The 19396-nt window shown below is 48.9% G+C and overlaps 1 protein-coding gene across 8 annotated transcripts in view; it reads right to left on the reverse strand.

The window, feature by feature from the left end:
• LOC133138029 (histone-lysine N-methyltransferase 2C-like) overlaps positions 1–19396 on the reverse strand; it is a 122949-nt gene that overhangs the window by 55485 nt on the left and 48068 nt on the right. For all 8 annotated transcript variants that reach the window (XM_061256509.1, XM_061256506.1, XM_061256508.1 and 5 more), the window contains exons 10-14: positions 18568–18682; positions 10312–10487; positions 7384–7535; positions 2125–2220; positions 812–1788 (exon numbers count right to left, since the gene is read on the reverse strand). In XM_061256509.1, coding sequence (XP_061112493.1) covers positions 812–1788; positions 2125–2220; positions 7384–7535; positions 10312–10487; positions 18568–18682 — 1516 coding nt within the window. The remainder of the gene's footprint in view (positions 1–811; positions 1789–2124; positions 2221–7383; positions 7536–10311; positions 10488–18567; positions 18683–19396) is intronic.

Consider the following 19396-nt stretch of genomic DNA (forward strand, 5'->3'; position numbering starts at 1 on the left):
TACAGAACTCATTTCCATGGTGACGAGTCTTGTTGACGAGATCAAACAGAAGCTGAACGTCTCTAAAATCAAATAAGACAAGCAAAAAATGGCAAATGTTTCAATTTTTTCTGTACTCTACCCATATAAATGAATACATTTCCAAACTGAACCTCTGTCAACAGATAGACAGAAAGGGGGAGAGAAAGAGGGAGAGTTATTCAGAGAGAAAGAGAACAGGGGAAGGAGAGGGAGAAGGAGAGCAAGAGCGAGGAGGGACCTGGGGAGGGAAACTTGATGAAAACCGGAGCTCAGATTACAGTTTATGTTTTCATCCTTAATCCTCTCTAAAACTGGCCAGATGTCAAGTCTGATTTCAATTTCTGACAGCTTGGCTAACCTTAAAAAAAAATAAGAAAAAAATAAGAAAAAAGCCGACAAGACTGCCATTGCATTCAGAGGCTTAGAAATCACAAGTACGAGACACACGGGGGAAAGAACGTTCCACACAATCCGGCAGTGAAAATTAGGTCTGGGCCCCTTTCTGTCACACTGTCAGAGGAATGCTTACCTAAATTACACACCTCCTCAAAGGCCCATTTTACCTCTCCCTGCCTCAGCCGGATGGCACATCGGCCCAGCTCTGCGGTCGCTGGGTGCCTACAGCACTCCCGGAAGCCCAGTAGGTTCCACAAGAACCTTTCCACATGAATTATGACACCCTGTGGCGTGGGACTAATCGACGTGACTAAGCTAAAAAGTAATAGGGTCCAGAGTTGCGCTCAGGGGCGTGGCCTTAATCAGCCTATGATCCCAAAAACCTGCGGCTTACCTGTTTGGCCCGGGGCCTTCCTGGAGAGAACTTCCTCTTGGAGATGGCGGGCTTCCCCATGCCGATTTTGGGAGTGACGGGGATGAAGGTGGTGGAAGGCACGTTCCCCGCGAGCTCGGCGGGGGCCGGGGTAGCAGCGGCTGGGGGAGGGGACGGCTCCTTGGGGGAGGGCCAGGCAGGCGGGGGCGAGGGGGTGGGCTTCGGCGGGCTGTCTGAGGGTCGCTCCTCCTGGGGCGAGCGTTTGGGGGCTGTTTCCTCAGCTGGGGAGCTGAGGTCAGAGAAGCTGTGTTCACTCGCCGGGGTGGTGTCCATCTCCACAGCAGGACTGGCCTCTGATGGGACCTCCACAGGCACCAGCTCTACTGCCACGGGGAGGACATCTTTCACCTCCTCTTTCTCCACCTCTTCTTTCTCCACCTCTTCTTTAACCGCCTCCTCTTTCTCTTTTTCTACCTCCTCTTTCTCCACCTCCGTCTGGTCCTCCTCTTTCTCTTTCTCTTTCTCCTCTTTCTCTTTCTCCTCCCCCTCTTTCTGCTCCTCCCCTTTCTGCTCCTCCCCTTTCTGCTCCTCCTCTTCCTCTTGTTCTTCCTCTCCCTCCGGCTCCACCTCCCGTGCCTGTGGCTGTAGAGCAGTCTGCTCGACCTCCGTGTCTGGCCCAGAAGTCTCAGCGGGTGAGACTTCCATAGGCTCCTCCCCCTCCATGGCCTCAGGCTCGGTGACCATCTCTTTGGTTGGCGATGGCGAGGGCGACGCCCTTTGCGGAGACTCCACCCTTGGCTCCTCCTCCAGGTCCTCAAGGGGCTCTGGTGTCAGTTCCTCAGATTCGATGGTCTCCGTGGGCGTGTCCAGCACCACATCGGCCTTCCGATAGGCCGTCACCAACGAGGGCGGATCTGGCTCCTCTACCGTTTGAGGTGGAGATTCTGGACTCTCCATTACGGTCACGGTCACCTGGATCTCACGCCCCGGTCCCATAGCTGGACACAAAAAAGACAAAGCAACTCTGTAATCAAGAAGTCTCATGACTGAGCTATGCTTCCTTCAACAAATCTCATGAGCTACATCGGTTTTGTCCACCTTTGCCAGCTTTTCTGTGGAAATGCAGGAGAAAATGTAAGGTGTAAACAGCTTTAAGGAAATGGTTCACAGCATGCTAACCACTTTTAATCCTATACAATCGCAATTGTTGACAGTATTGAGCTTTATTTGCACATGGCAACTTTTGACTTCAGGCAGGATGTATTTTAAGGTGCAGTTCCTCTACCTAAGCAACGGCCCATGACCTGAACACATTATTTCTGGCTCTACAGTACCTGATGTGAAGCATTTCTGTATGTCGCTCATAGCCATCTCATTGGCCACGTGCTCTGCCAGGAACATCTCCTCGATGACCTCATCTCCTGAGGGTTCTGAGGAGGAGAATAACAGTGAGAAGACAATGTACATTGTTATATTCAAGTGGCACCAACAGCTCACTGGAACCACCTCTTGGTTTGTGATGACTTCATAATTACACTTATCCAGGGTGAGTACAGGTTTGATTTGATATAGTACCCAGTTTCTGTGAGCAGGCATGGAAAAAAAACACCAGGAAACAAATGACAACATTTGGGCACTTGGCAAGAGAAAAGTGTGGGTAAGGGGAAATTAATTTAAACGTTTAATTAAAATCTGCATTTGCTTTGCAGGGTGTTCATACAAAAGGTCTCCTTTCTCGTGCCCTTGACTCTTGGCTGCCATTGCAATGTCCTGAGAATGCCCTCTTGACAGCATTCAATTACAGCTCCTAACATTTTCCCAGTCGAACTTCAAACCCCGTAATTAAAAATATAACAAATTTTATGTTATTGAGCCAAAACGTCCTCAGGGCATCTAACCTCAAAAAATGTCAAAACTCGGTATTGGTGCACTTGGTAAACATTTGCTTCTTATTACACATGAATCCCACACACTACTGGCGGACGAAGCCCCTGTATTCAACGGCAATACAGGCTGTGCACCGGCAATACAGGCTGTGCACTCATCAGAAGACTTCATCCGAGAAACTTAAGAGCTCTTCAGAAAGCGCCATTCAGCTTCATTTAGAAACGGACCGAGAGAGAAGGCAGAACTGATAACCACACAGCAGGAGATCTGAGGAAGCCTGCAGAATAGGATCGGATGCAGAGCGGCTGCCTAAAATGAAGGTTTCTTTGGACAGGCTGCAATGATAGCGCTGTGATTAGGCTATTCGCCATCGATGAGAATCCCAGTTTGACACCGACGGCTTGACGTAAGAGAGGCCGCGCAGAGAGACCGTTGCCCATCATGGGTTGACTGGTAATTATCTTCAGAAAGCGAACACTCACACCCACGGTGTTATTGTGTAACGTCCCGGTAGCACGCAGAGTCTGTCCTCCAGGCAGTCTGAAATGCTGCTCTTACGCCAAACGAAATAATTTAATTTTATGCGTCGGTTTATATCGCTGGTGATCAACGCCAGTCCTAAGGGTCAGTTTTCTACTTAAGCACTTCATTTTACTAATTGGTGCCATCAATGCTACAAGTGAACTGCTCCTTCGAGCTCTCAGGAAGCGGCCATTCTAAAGGCTTGCACACATCAAATTGACACCCGTCGAGTCACGTTTCGGTTTGGGCATCTGCACGTACACCATTTTTCATCCATTTCACATGAGCTCATAGCACCAGCAGATGATGGAGAAACTCCCACCGGTTCTCTGGGCATCGTCTGAGTCACCTCATGGTCAGACCACTCTCCAAGGAGATGGAAAAGCTGGACTGAGGTCCTTAAAGTATTCAGAAATGACGAGTGTCTATTTGTAAATGTAAAAAATCTAATACACATTTTACGTAAAATAAAAAAAGAATCATTCAGGATTTGTGCTTAATTTAGGATCGGTCTCCACGGCTTTATTCATCCATGGCACTTCAGTAATTACATAGCGTCTGGGCATTAAAAGAAAATGAGAAAACCTTTCAGTAGGCAGCATTGGCTGACAGAAGGCTGCTAAACAAACAGAAACTCCAACACAGGAGCTCACACCTTATCTGTGTTTCTAAGGAGGGGGGGGGTCACGCATGTTCATTTCACAGCCCTGCTCTCCAACTCCAGTCCCAGAATGCAGCACTCGGTAAATCTCGCCTCCCCCCCCCCCCCCGCGTTCTCCGATCCCTCAGAGCGCTTCTCGCGCGGAGCAGCATGGCGCCCGAGGCACGCGATTGGGGGGGGTGGGGTGTGGGGGGAGGGGTTACCATGACAACGCGCTTTCACAGTGCTCCCCGCAGACGGGAGGCGCGATGGTTTCCGGGGCGAAGCGAAACTGCAGCAAACTCGGGCAGAGGGGAGCGAGGGGAGCTGGGGGAGCTGGGAAACGCAGTCCCCCGCCCGGGTCGGATCTGACGCAAGACCGGCAGGGCGTGGCAGCGGCGCTCCGCTGAGGATATCACGCCGTCTCCGAAGGCCTGCGCCCTCCATTCTTCCACAGACGCTTTATCTCATGCGCTGTACTCCTCTTTTCACTCTCCACAAGAGCAAGATTATAATCTGTAATTATATTTAATACTTCAGGTCCATTGAAGTTCCTGATATAACGGCGTACCGTTTTCAAACGACTGAAAATGCACATCTTTGATTTTATCGGGTTGATAATATAATTTTGCAATCGATGGATGTCGTCACACAACCGTCGCAAAGTAATTCCACTCCCATTATGTAGAGATAACCCGGACCTTATTGGTCACTAAGAAACGGATTTCAGGGATATTGTTCCTGAGGAGTCGAGCTCCACAGAGGGATCACAAACGCACATCTAACACAGATAAGAGGCTGACAAGTGTACCAGATATACGTGTAGTGGCACGGCTTCAAACGGCAACCACCTGCATAATTGCCGGTTTCCGGAACGGCTTCCTTCGGCTGCACCGGCAATCGGATCTCCGATCCGGAAGATTATCCTAATGGAATCACGCGGCACAAAGTGGACGGACCATTAACAGCCGAGCGCCTGTCAACGACCCTGCGTCTACGCCCAATAGCACGGAGTAACAGGGGCTGCGCGCGGGACTACCGCGGCTACGGAAACGGCCCGGCTGACTGGCGCATCCGTCTTCAGACGGATGGAGGGTGGCGGAGCCGTCAGTCGGCGCCCGGCGCAGGAAGTGTTTTGAGGGCCCATTATCCGCAGCCGGCCTCAGCCGTCAGGTGTGAGCCCCCGCTCTGGTCCCGCGGCTCTGCCGATCGATACGGGCCCATTCGTCTCGCCTGACGGGGTGTGAGTGAGTGCGTGCGCGTGTGTGTGTGTGTGGGGGGGGGTTACAGCATGTTGCACTGTTCGTTTAGAGGTCTGGCATGCCCTCGTTAGTCGGAAAGGCCTCAGAAGACAGGGTGTGAATTAGCAGTCGCACACACAGCGTCACACACGTGCTCTCCGGCGAGACGGTGGGTAACGCGGCGCCACACGGGTAGAGCGAGGGAAGCCTTTGTTTCTTTATTGATAAACCTGCTTGTTCACGAAGGCAGGGATGAGCCCGTAGCCATGTAATACAATTAGTATGCCTGACGGGGTGAGAAAGCCAGCCTGACAATTTACAGCCGATTCTCACCAAGTGCATTTCTAGAACATTCTAACTACAAACATTCTAACAGCTCAGTTGGGAAATAGACATGAGGATGGAAGTGCTACCTTGCTTGTGAAGATGTGCGATAAACAAGATACGCAGGCAGGATTGTTTTTACTTTTACAAAAGTGATGAAATCTGAAAGTATTAACTTCCATAAAGCAAAACTCATTAAAAAAGGCGGAGGATTAACCCTACGGCACTGTGAAGACACGCAGCGTTGTCACATACGGTCTTGCGTAAAGGAGGTTTAAACGCTTGGTCCATATCCACTGCACACTGATGTGACGTCTATGGGAGCCGGCCTGCACCCCAGCCAGTGTGTGGGTGTGTGTGTGAGCGTGTGTGTGTGTGTGTGTGTGTGTTGTGTGCGTGTTGTGTGTGTGTATGCGTGTCCGTGCGTGCTGGCGACAGGTGGTGTTCTGGGCCTGGATTAGCGTACCCCCCTTGGGGGTTAAGTAAATATTGGGACGGCCGCCTGGTTTCCGACAGGCCAGGACCGGCACGGCTCCTGCACCCCTGCGCGTTGCGCACAAAGGGCTCCCCCCTACAAAACGGACCGTCTGCAAAAGGGCCCACGCGCTGCCTGCTCTCATTTCCACCGCTACAAAGAAAATTGATTTGCTGTGGGTTTTGATGACGGGCTACCATCTGGCTTTGTGTGGAAAGAGCTGTAAATTAGAGCGTTAATTTCTTTTTTTACAGAATAGGATGAGATTCAGAGAACGTTCTGGGCTCCATCCAAACACCGGAGATTGTTTCTTGATCTCCCAAAACAAAAAGAAAGAACGAAGAGGGGAAAAGAAAGGGAAAAAAACGCCGAGCGGAGACAATATCTCAATCCCATTGGCTGACGTCAGGGAAGCGGAGCCTCTCCACTTACAAAGGCCTCCGCCTTGTCGTCCAAAAACATCTAAATAACCCAGGGGAAATGCGCGACTGGTAATTACAAAACTTAAAGGGGCTGGCGACAAATCTGAGGCTTCTGTCACTGCTCAGAGCCAGGGCCCCAGCTCAGCCCCACAATGACTGCTACAGTATGAACAGCACTGTCAACGCAACACTCACTCAGTGTGGTTAATCCTCCTGCCTCATTGGCCATGCAGAAAAGTCTGGGAAGATGCATGAAATCTCTCAAATTCTGCAGTGCGATAGAGCTGCAGATTGCCTCTATAATGATGCTCACCTATGGCAGATCGCTTGGCTTTTAGCCAGAAGGCTATGGGGTCAAATCTCAGGTGGGATGACAGCAGCGTAACCGGAGTCATTTCAGCAGATTATATAAGTACATAAATATAAATACAGGTAGAATGTAAGCAGTGTAAAAATCGGTGACTTCCACAAGGCAAATGGATAATGTGACCGTCATCTAAAACCTCTCAACTTGCCTTGTTATGAACATGGTTACCGTGGTTGCAATTTCTCAATATCCCAATTTCAATGGCACAAACATAATGACACACAGCACATAACCAACCAATAAGCCATGCGAACAGCCAAAACCAGACGCACGTAAATAAGTAAAGAGCTCAGAGGAACCCGACTGTGGTAAAGCAGTGAGGGAGAAATGCAAATGTCCCCCAACGCTCAAGAGCTCGAGCACTTTACGAGAAACGTTGTGCCGGGAGCCTTCTCCCCCATCCCCCATCCCCCAAACCCACCCCCCTCTTCAGCCCCACCGCTGCGCTTTAACAGCTCGAGGACCCGCCCAGCGCACAGCCGCGTCATCGCAGCCTCCCGTATCCCAGCGCTTATCTCTACGGCGACGGCGGCCAGCGTCCCTTTGTCTGGCTTTAATTGGCTGAGCAAACACGGCGCTCACCGAGCAGGCCCAGATAGCAGCGGCCCCGGGGCCTGAGGCCCCCCGCGTTCACAGAGACGAGAAACGGGCGGAGACAGATAACGGCGGCCACCGCGTTCACAGAGACGAGAAACGGGCGGAGACAGAGACCTACCCGACAGCTCCGGCGCGTCCTCCGTCACCTCCCCCGTCTGCGGCTTGTCCTCCGCCAGCTCCGCCAGCCTGCAGTCCGTGCACACGTAGTCCTCCCTGACCTGGAGGTCCGCGTCTCCCTTCACCTGCCGCTCGCATTCCAGGTGCAGCCACCTGAAAGAGGCAAGGGCGCGGGAGGTGAGTGGGCGGCCATTTTGACCCTGCGCCTCAGCCAGGCTTAATAGCGACAAACAAATTATTTTTGTGAAAGACATTGTGTTTTTTTTTTTTACCGCCTTGCTAATAGCTGGAAATGACAGTGCGTGTCACTGCAATTGGATGGTTCTCAAATTAAATCTGCATGTTTGGAGCGGTGGCCAATTACTCTGCCTACGGGACAAACATGAGGATAATTAGCCAACTGAACAACTCAAAAGTGTGGGAGAGAATTCTAGAAGCAGCGGAAGCAGCAGTTATCACCGGCTCCTCTTCACCCCTTCCTTGGAGACCTTATTTAAACCGCGCAGCTCGGTGGTTTATTTAAAGCCGCACCTTGAGAGAGCGGGCTTCTCAGCGCCTCCCATGAAAGGCGTGCCCACACCTCCGAGCTCCGCCAGGTAGGCAGGCACCCTGCCTGCTCCTTATCAGCACGGAGAGTCACACAGCGAGGCCCTGACATTAGAGCAGAAACGCTGGGGCGCTACAGCAGCAGAAGGCCGTCGGCTGCGAAGGCAACGCAGCACAGGGTCGGGCGCTAATGAAGAAGCAACCCCCGCACCCCCAACTGCCGCTTTTAAACACCACACAGCCCCGTGAATCACACTTCAACATTTACAATGGAAACTGAGGACAGTCTCTTAGCAAGACATGACTTTCAGACGATCTCGTCATGAAAAATTTTAATGTAAGAATATATGCAAATAAAATTAAACCGTGAAATCTTAAATCCATTTAAAAATAATTTGCCTATTATATTTGGCCTCAAATTAACAGTCTAAAGAAGATAATCAGGTCAGGTTGCCATGGGAACTGCAAGGAAGACTTACAAACCGCATATTACTCTGGCTGACACGTGCTTACAATGCAGAAGCTAACACAAATCATGATTTCTTAGATAATATTGATTTCTGCTGAGTGAGACAAAAAAAAAACAAAAGCGGGCCAGCACAAAATCACATTTTGAGTGCAGGCAATTCAGACAGGCAAAACAGAGCCACCCAAAAGTGGACCTCAATCTACTGCCCATGAAATGAATACACCTGATATTGTTATCCGGACAGACAATGGGGGGTTAATGTTTTATTTATGTAAAGGATAGATACACAGCAGCTATAACTTTGCATACAACATATATTGAACAAACATATCACGTACAATCTGTTCACTCCACTTTTTATTAAGAATAGAGTGTACTTGTTGCCTGCTGGTAAATGCGAATCTTTAAAAAACATGATTTTATCACATAGTTTCTTTTACTGGAATTTAACCGAGGCACCTGTGCAACATACAATGCAAACAACTGCAGAGAACAGGAAGTGAAATACAGTAATTCCCTTGAGGGGGAAGGTATAGCCCCTGAAAGATGCAGCAAAGGCACAAGGAGCAGATTTGATTGACAGCTTACACTAACTACCGTACTGAAAAAATTTATACAAACCTCCCCGATAATGACTTCATGATTTTTATTATGTGCAAAGGGCGATAGCCTTCATTATAAGAATTTCTGGGAGGAAAATTGTAAAAAATAATAATAATAATAATAATAATAACAAAATAAATAAAAATATATATATATTTATGTTAATGCTGTTAACTGTGAGTGTGGATAGAGGGGTTAAGCAGTGGGGGGACTGAGTGAGGACAGATGGGTTAAGCAGTGGGGGGACTGTGAGTGTGGACAGATGGGTTAAGTAGAGAAGGGGACTGTGAGTGTGGACAGATGGGTTAAGCAGTGGGGGGACTGTGAGTGTGGACAGATGGGTTAAGCAGTGGGGGGACTGTGAGTGTGGACAGATGGGTTAAGCAGTGGGGGGACTGTGAGTGTGGACAGATGGGTTAAGCAGTGGGGGGACTGTGAGTGTGGACAGATGGGTTAAGCAGTGGGGGGACTGTGAGTGTGGACAGATGGGTTAAGTAGAGAAGGGGACTGAGTGTGGACAGATGGGTTAAGCAGTGGGGGGACTGTGAGTTAAGCAGTGGGGGGACTGAGTGTGGACAGATGGGTTAAGCAGTGGGGGGACTGAGTGAGGACAGATGGGTTAAGCAGTGGGGGGACTGAGTGTGGACAGATGGGTTAAGCAGTGGGGGGACTGTGAGTGTGGACAGATGGGTTAAGTAGAGAAGGGGACTGAGTGTGGACAGATGGGTTAAGCAGTGGGGGGACTGAGTGTGGACAGATGGGTTAAGCAGTGGGGGGACTGTGAGTGTGGACAGATGGGTTAAGCAGTGGGGGGACTGTGAGTGTGGACAGATGGGTTAAGTAGAGAAGGGGACTGAGTGTGGACAGATGGGTTAAGCAGTGGGGGGACTGTGAGTTAAGCAGTGGGGGGACTGAGTGTGGACAGATGGGTTAAGCAGTGGGGGGACTGAGTGAGGACAGATGGGTTAAGCAGTGGGGGGACTGAGTGTGGACAGATGGGTTAAGCAGTGGGGGGACTGTGAGTGTGGACAGATGGGTTAAGTAGAGAAGGGGACTGAGTGTGGACAGATGGGTTAAGCAGTGGGGGGACTGAGTGTGGACAGATGGGTTAAGTAGAGAGGGGGACTGTGAGTGTGGACAGATGGGTTAAGTAGAGAAGGGGACTGTGAGTGTGGACAGATGGGTTAAGTAGAGAAGGGGACTGTGAGTGTGGACAGATGGGTTAAGCAGTGGGGGGACTGTGAGTGTGGACAGATGGGTTAAGTCGAGAGGGGGACTGGGAAAGGACAGACAGGTTGTGAGTGCGCTCACCTCTTGCAGGCGTGGCAGGACAGCAGGTCTCTCTGTCCCTCTGGGGTGAGGGGGGTCCGGCAGAGAGCACAGGAGGAGACGGCATCCTGCTGCTGGTAGCACCCGTCACACAGCAGGCTGTTATGGTGCCACTGACCACTGGTCCTGGAGCCGCACTGCACACACACTCTGCAGTTCTGCAGGGGGAGCGAGAGTCACAGTGTTACACACACACATATATATATATATATACACACACACACACACACACACACACACACACACACACACACACACACACACACACACACACACACACACACACACTGCAGTTCTGCAGGGGAATGAGATTCATGGTGTTTCGCAGACGCATTCGCACACACACTCTCTCTCACACTCTCACACACACACACACACACACACACACACACACACACACACACACACTCTGCAGTTCTGCAGGGGAACGAGATTCATGGTGTTTCACAGACGCATTCGCACACACACTCTCTCTCTCTCTCTCTCTCTCTCTCTCTCTCTCTCTCTCTCACACACACACACACACACACTCTGCAGTTCTGCAGGGGGAATGAGTCACGGTGTTACACACACACTCACACACTCACACACTCACACACTCACACACTCACACACTCACACACTCACACACTCACACACTCACACACTCTGCAGTTCTGCAGGGGGAACGAGTCACGGTGTTACACACACACACACACACACACACACACACACACACACACACACACACACACACACACACACACACACACACACTCACACTCACACACACACACTCACACACACTGCAGTTCTGAGTCACAGTGTTACAAAGAAGCCATGACCCACTTCACAAGAAACACCTCAGACACACGCTAGTGAGTGAGTGTGTGTCTGCACGCATGCATCTGTGTGTGTCGGTCTCTCGCAGGTCTAGTGGTCCATAGAGACAGGAGACTGACTGGACCCTAGCTGTCATCCACCCATCACTCAGGTCTGAGCAGCGAGTTTAGGAAGGGCCGTCAGTGCCAGGGGCTGGGCCGGGGGCCTGTCTGACAGCAGGCCCTGTCATCACACTCAGCATCTGCAGAGAGGACCGGGGGGGGCTGCGATGGATACCAGCTGAGATAACCCAATTTGCCCCGGCAGGAGCGGATGCTTTCCCAGACTGGGAGGTAACCACAGATTTACACGAGGGAAACTGGCTAACCCAGGCTTTCCATCATTCCCTCCTAATACACGGTAACATCATTCCACAGGATGTGACCCCATTGCATCCTGGGACGGTTATGCCGCCTCCACCTCCCATTGGTAGATATTTCCACAGCCCCTTACTCTCATTTCCTTCGTTATAGCACCGCACACTCTACAAAGCGGATTTCCATGCGTGTTGCAGCGGTGGACCGCACGGCAGATGACACCAGAGCGGTTTTCTGGAGCCCGAGGAGGTGCCGGAGCAGGCCGCTGGCAGAAGCCTGCAGGTGAAGCGCACCGTCAGAAAGCCTCTCTCCTGAGGCACAGCCCTGTCGCTTTGTAGTGGCGCTCTGACGCGCGTACAGTCCTCTCTCCCCGGGTCACGCTTATCTGTCCTTATGCCAGCTGAAGCCCTGAGGCTGGAGTTAGACAGCCGGGGCCCACATCACAGAAACACAGACAATGCCCGTTCTCTCCCACCTGTGTGATGTCTGTGCTAAACTTCAGCACCCACTTCACACACAAACACAGTTAACGCCCATTCTCTTCCACCTGGGCGATGTCTGTGCTAAAGTACAGTGCCCACTTCACACACAAACACAGTTAACGCCCATTCTCTTCCACCTGGGCGATGTCTGTGCTAAAGTACAGTGCCCACTTCACACACAAACACAGTTAACGCCCATTCTCTTCCACCTGGGCGATGTCTGTGCTAAAGCGCGGTAAAAAAACAGGCCCACGGCCCTGCAGTCCTCACACTCAGAACTGCGTCGTCAGACGTGTGAACGTAGAGCGCTTCGCCCCGGACCTGCCTCGCCGCTTCGCCTCTCTTGCCGGAACCCTGACGCCGCGCTCCGAACACGGCGAGCTCCACTCAGACGGAAACCACGAGCACAAACCGCACGCGAGAGGAGAGTCAGAGCGAGAGCCGGCTTTGCGGTGGAGACTCGGGGGCCTCTCGGAGCAGCTGGCTCGGGGGCGGCGAGGGAGGAGGGTGGGGGCGGCTGTTCAGCTGCTGAGTTAGCATCGAAGAAACCGCAGCAGGCAGAGCAGGCGCGGCTAAACGCCAAGCCCAGGTTCGTGAGGGGTAACGCAACCACAGCAACGGCAGCTGCCTAGCGACGCAAACTGCCGTCATGAGTGACACAAAACGGGAAGCCGGGTGCCAGGCCCCACTCCGCTGACGGGAAAGAGGCTGCCATGGCAAAAGTTTCAATCTCAAACTTCATACCCAAATCACCTCCAAAAATAGTCCAAAGACATATGACAGCAGTTGCCTGTAACATAGCAATATATTCTACTAAATGGGTCACGGGTGAATGAGGGGAATAAATTAAAGATACAAATCGTGCCAAATGACACAAATGACCCTCTGTGGCACTTCAGCACAGGTGCAGGACAACAACCCAAATATAACTGGCCCAAGGGCTGTCCGAGTGGGTGAGACATGAATTGATAAATAACTACCACTCAGTTATTGCTATTAATTACCCAGAAGGGACCACGAACCGGAGTTGCACAAATTATTTGAAAACCAGGCAAACCTAGCTTGGGCATCCGGCAACCCTCGTTGACCCGGTCCCCAGCCGTGTGTTAATGGCCCTTCAGACCGAGCTGTCCGTCAGAGGGCAGACAGGAGGAGACAGCGTCCTGTCTGTCTGCTCCAGAGAGAGAGAGAGGAACCCAGTTCTGAGCTCTGGAGCGGAACGGGATGGCAGCACGGTCTGCAGCGCAGGTCTCTACAGGGGACGCCGGCAGCAGCGCGCGAGAGAGAGAATCTCCCGCCCAATCTGTGATCGCCAGTCCCGAGAGGCTCAGCGCAACTGAAAATCATTTCAAACAGACCAAGTGCTTTTGCACAACAACACCCCCCCCCCCAGATGTTGAGGGACCCAGAGATATCTTGGGGATCTCAGTCCACTCCTCGTCACCTCTGACGCACGATGATCGCCCACACACTCTCCTCGCCCCTTACACACATTAGTCAGCAGGGTACAAAGGCTGAGAACAGGGAAGGCCCTGCGACTCACTTCAGTCCATTAGCACTGCAGTGACACTGAGACTCACTTTAATTCATTCACACTAAGAGACACTGAGACTGACTTTAATCCATTAGCACTGCAGAGACACTGAGACACACTTTAATCCATTAGCACTGCAGAGACACTGAGACACACTTTAATCCATTAGCACTAAGAGACTTCCTTCGTCCATTAGCACTAAGATACACAGAGACCCACTTTAATCCATTAGCACTTCAGAGATACTGAGACTGACTTTAATCCATCCGCACTAAGAGACACTGAGACTGACTTTAATCCATTAGCACTACAAAGACACAGACTCACTTTAATCCATTCGCACTAAGAGGCACTGAGACTCACTTCAACCCATTAGCACTACAGAGACACTGAGACTAACTTGAATCCATTAGCACAAAGAAACTTCCTTCGTCCATTAGCACTAAGATACACAGACTAACTTTAATCCATTAGCACTACAGAGACACTGAGAATCACTTCAACCCATTAGCACGGCAGAGACACTGAGACTAACTTGAATCCATTAGCACAAAGAAACTTCCTTTGTCCATTAGCACTACAGAGACACTGAGACTCACTTTAATCCATTAGCACTGCAGAGACACTGAGACTCACTTTAATCCATTAGCACTGCAGAGACACTGAGACACACTTTAATCCATTAGCACTAAGAGACTTCCTTCATCCATTAGCACTAAGATACACAGAGACCCACTTTAATCCATCCGCACTAAGAGACACTGAGACTGACTTTAATCCATTAGCACTACAAAGACACTGAGACTAACTTGAATCCATTAGCACAAAGAAACTTCCTTTGTCCATTAGCACTAAGATACACAGAGACTAACTTTAATCCATTAGCACTACAGAGACACTGAGAATCACTTCAACCCATTAGAACTACAGAGACACTGAGACTAACTTGAATCCATTAGCACTACAGAGACACTGAGAATCACTTGAATCCATTAGCACTGCAGAGACACTGAGACTCATTTTAATCCATTAACACTGCATAAGCACTGAGATTCACTTTAATCCATTAGCTCTGCAGAAGTACTGAGACCCACTTTATTCCATTAGCACTATGGAGACAGAAACTACCTTTAATCCATTAGCACTACAGAGACACTGAGAATCACTTGAATCCATTAGCCCTGCAGAGACACTGAGACTCACTTTAATCCATTAGCACTTCAGAGACACTGAGACTGACTTTAATCCATCCGCACTAAGAGACACTGAGACTGACTTTAATCCATTAGCACTACAAAGACACAGACTCACTTTAATCCATTCGCACTAAGAGGCACTGAGACTCACTTCAACCCATTAGCACTACAGAGACACTGAGACTAACTTGAATCCATTAGCACAAAGAAACTTCCTTCGTCCATTAGCACTAAGATACACAGACTAACTTTAATCCATTAGCACTACAGAGACACTGAGAATCACTTCAACCCATTAGCACGGCAGAGACACTGAGACTAACTTGAATCCATTAGCACAAAGAAACTTCCTTTGTCCATTAGCACTACAGAGACACTGAGACTCACTTTAATCCATTAGCACTGCAGAGACACTGAGACTCACTTTAATCCATTAGCACTGCAGAGACACTGAGACACACTTTAATCCATTAGCACTAAGAGACTTCCTTCATCCATTAGCACTAAGATACACAGAGACCCACTTTAATCCATCCGCACTAAGAGACACTGAGACTGACTTTAATCCATTAGCACTACAAAGACACTGAGACTAACTTGAATCCATTAGCACAAAGAAACTTCCTTCGTCCATTAGCACTAAGATACACAGAGACTAACTTTAATCCATTAGTACTACAGAGACACTGAGAATCACTTCAACCCATTAGAACTACAGAGACACTGAGACTAACTTGAATCCATTAGCACTGCAGAGACACTGAGACTCATTTTAATCCATTAGCACTGCATAAGCACTGAGATTCACTTTAATCCATTAGCTCTGCAGAAGTACTGAGACCCACTTTATTCCATTAGCACTATGGAGACAGAAACTACCTTTAATCCATTAGCACTACAGAGACACTGAGAATCACTTGAATCCATTAGCCCTGCAGAGACACTGAGACTCACTTTAATCCATTAGCACTACAGAGACACTGAGACTCCCTTTATCCATTAGCACTACAGAGACACTGAGACTCACTTTAATCCATTAGCGCTGCATAAACACTGAGACTCACTTTAATCCATTAGCACTGCAGATACTGAGACTCACTTTAATCCATTAGCGCTGCACAAACACTGAGACTCACTTTAATCCATTAGCACGACAAAGACTGAGACTCCCTTTATCCATTAGCACTACAGAGACACTGAGACTCACTTTAATCCATTAGCACTGCAGAGACACTGAGACTGACTTTAATCCATTAGCTCAGCAGAAACACTGAGACTCACTTTAATCCATTAGCACTACAGAGACACTGAGACTCCCTTTATCCATTAGCACTACAGAGACACTGAGACTCACTTCAACCCATTAGAACTACAGAGACACTGAGACTAACTTGAATCCATTAGCACTACAGAGACACTGAGAATCACTTGAATCCATTAGCACTGCAGAGACACTGAGACTCATTTAAATCCATTAGCACTGCATAAGCACTGAGATTCACTTTAATCCATTAGCACTACAGAGGCACTGAGACTCCCTTTATCCATTAGCACTACAGAGACACTGAGACTCACTTTAATCCATTAGCGCTGCAGAGATACTGAGACTCACTTTAATCCATTAGCGCTGCATAAACACTGAGACTCACTTTAATCCATTATCACGACGAAGACTGAGACTCCCTTTATCCATTAGCACTACAGAGACACTGAGACTCATTTTAATCTATTAGCACTGCATAAGCACTGAGATTCACTTTAATCCATTAGCACTACAGAGACAGTGAGACTCCCTTTATCCATTAGCACTACAGAGACACTGAGACTCACTTTAATCCATTAGCACTGCATAATCACTGAGACTCACTTTAATCCATTAGCACTATGGAGACAGAAACTAACTTTAATCCATTAGCACTACAGAGACACTGAGAATCACTTGAATCCATTAGCACTGCAGAGACACAGACTCATTTTAATCCATTAGGCCTGCAGAAACACTGAGACTCCCTTTATCCATTAGCACTACAGAGACACTGAGACTCACTTTAATCCATTAGCACTGCAGAGATACTGAGACTCACTTTAATCCATTAGCGCTGCATAAACACTGAGACTCACTAATCCATTAGCACAACGAAGACTGAGACTCCCTTTATCCATTAGCACTACAGAGACACTGAGACTCACTTTAATCCATTAGCGCTGCATAATCACTGAGACTCACTTTAATCCATTAGCACTACAGAGACACTGAGACTCACTTTAATCCATTAGCGCTGCATAAACACTGAGACTCACTTTAATCCATTAGCACTACGAAGACACTGAGATTCACTTGAATCCATTAGCACTGCAGAAACACTGAGACACACTTTAATCCATTCACACTGCAGAGACACTGAGACTCCCTTTAATCCATTCACACTAAGAGACACTGAGACTCACTTTAATCCATTACCACTACAGAGACACTGAGACTCACTTTAATCCATTAACACTGCAGAGACACTGAGACTCACTTTAATCCATTAGTACTGCAGAGACACTGAGACTCACTTTAATCCATTAGCACTAAGAGACACTGAGACTCACTTTAATCCATTACCACTACAGAGACACTGAGACTCACTTTAATCCATTAACACTGCAGAGACACTGAGACTCACTTTAATCCATTAGTACTGCAGAGACACTGAGACTCACTTTAATCCATTAACACTGCAGAGACACTGAGACTCACTTTAATCCATTCACACTAAGAGACACTGAGACTCACTTTAATCCATTAGTACTGCAGAGACACTGAGACTCACTTTAATCCATTACCACTACAGAGACACTGAGACTCACTTTAATCCATTAGCACTGCAGAGACACTGAGACTGATTTTAATCCATTAGCACTAAGAGACACTGAGACTGACTTTAATCCATTAGCACTGCAGAGACACTGAGACTCACTTTAATCCATTAGCACTGCAGAGACACTGAGACTCACTTTAATCCATTAGCACTGCAGAGACACTGAGACTCACAGCAGTCCATGAGTACAGAAGGCACAGAGACTCACTTTCATCCATTTGCAGCACAGCCACATTGAGACTCACTTTCATACATTAGCACAGTAGAGACACAGCGACCCACTTTAATCTGTAAGCACTACAGACACTGAGACTGACTTTAGTCCATTATCACTACAGACACTAGAACTGACTTTAGCCCATTAGCACAGTAGAGGCAATGCGAGTCTACAGCTCAGTTGCTTAATGATATTTGTTTACTTGCATTCTCTAATTGAGCAGTGGAAGGTCCACCACAAGACCAAACATGGGTATAAAGGTTAAAGAAACATATGGCTTCCTGTGGCAGGAAAAGGAAATCTAGAAGGGCATCACGAGACTTGTGCCACCGCCAAAGCCGTGCTTCCTTCTCCAGCACTGGTTTTCTTTTTCAACAAAATGCAGCCGAGCAACAGCGACCGCCGGCACTCCTTCCTCTTCCGAAAGGCGCAAATTAAAGGGGAGGTTCGGGCCGTCACAAGCCGCAAGCCGACCGCTCACACGGCTCCCTTTCCCCAGCTACAGGAGCGCGGTTTTCAGGGTCGCCAGGGTTTCACGCCCGCATTATCCTCAAGAGCGAGGAAGGAGCGGATTCAGTCCCTTCTGTTTAGGCGTGGCGTGAAAGCGAGACACAGGCGCCCTTGACACACGGTCCCCGGGGCCTTCTCCACTGCACGTAACGGGAGAAAGGGGATAGCAGCCTGCAGGGTGATGAGACGGCAGCAGCCAGCCCGCGATAAAAAGTCAAAACACGACAGATAGCGCTTCTCACAGCCACATCACACACCTGACACCTCCAGCCGTTGGTGGGGAGAGAGTCCATGGCAGGCTGCAGGCAGAAGGTGTGGTAGCCTTTGTCACACGTGTCACACACCAACATCTTGCTGTCTTCTCCAGGGTTTCTGAAACATAACAAGGGGAAAATGTGTGTTTAAAAGTTAAATGAAAATAAGAAAGCATGTTCAACAACAGTTAGCGCCAAGGGCACTGATTATTGGCAAAATGGACATGATACAGAAGGCCTAATTCTGGAGAGGCACCAAGTCATCTACGCATAACAAATCAGTATTTATTGAGTTCTTTTACTTTCTTTATTTTACTACTTTATCTAGTACTTTGCCTACTAGCTACTAACAAAAATATTAGAAAATGCCATTCAGCTGCTCGATGAATGGTTGACTCTTATCAGCAGTGTGTAAACTTGCTGTATACACAGTCCAGTGGTACAGTTCTCCAAGCCCACTAAAGATCCATACTGCAAAGCCTGTCCCTAGTCCTGCAGATTAATGAAGTCGCTATCAGTCCACCAGGCCTGGCAGCGAGTAAACCATCATTAATCAAGGCCCCCTACAAAATGTCTGCCCGATGCAGATTTGTGCCAAATAAGGACAAGGACATCATTTGATGTCAGAATGTCATTTGGCCCGTTTCTGCAGAGCTCTTTCGGCAGCTTTTCGGTTCCTCGGGTTGGATAAAACAGTCCTCTGTGCTCGGCTGTGGTTGGGTAACAGGGAACCATGCAATGTCACGTTTTGGCCAACATTCCAGCAAAACAAAACATGGTTTGGTGCCTGCGTTGGTTAACACAATTAAGCAGTATGGCAACAAAATTAAGC

Source organism: Conger conger, chromosome 9, assembly GCF_963514075.1.
Source record: "Conger conger chromosome 9, fConCon1.1, whole genome shotgun sequence".
NCBI lineage: Eukaryota > Metazoa > Chordata > Actinopteri > Anguilliformes > Congridae > Conger > Conger conger.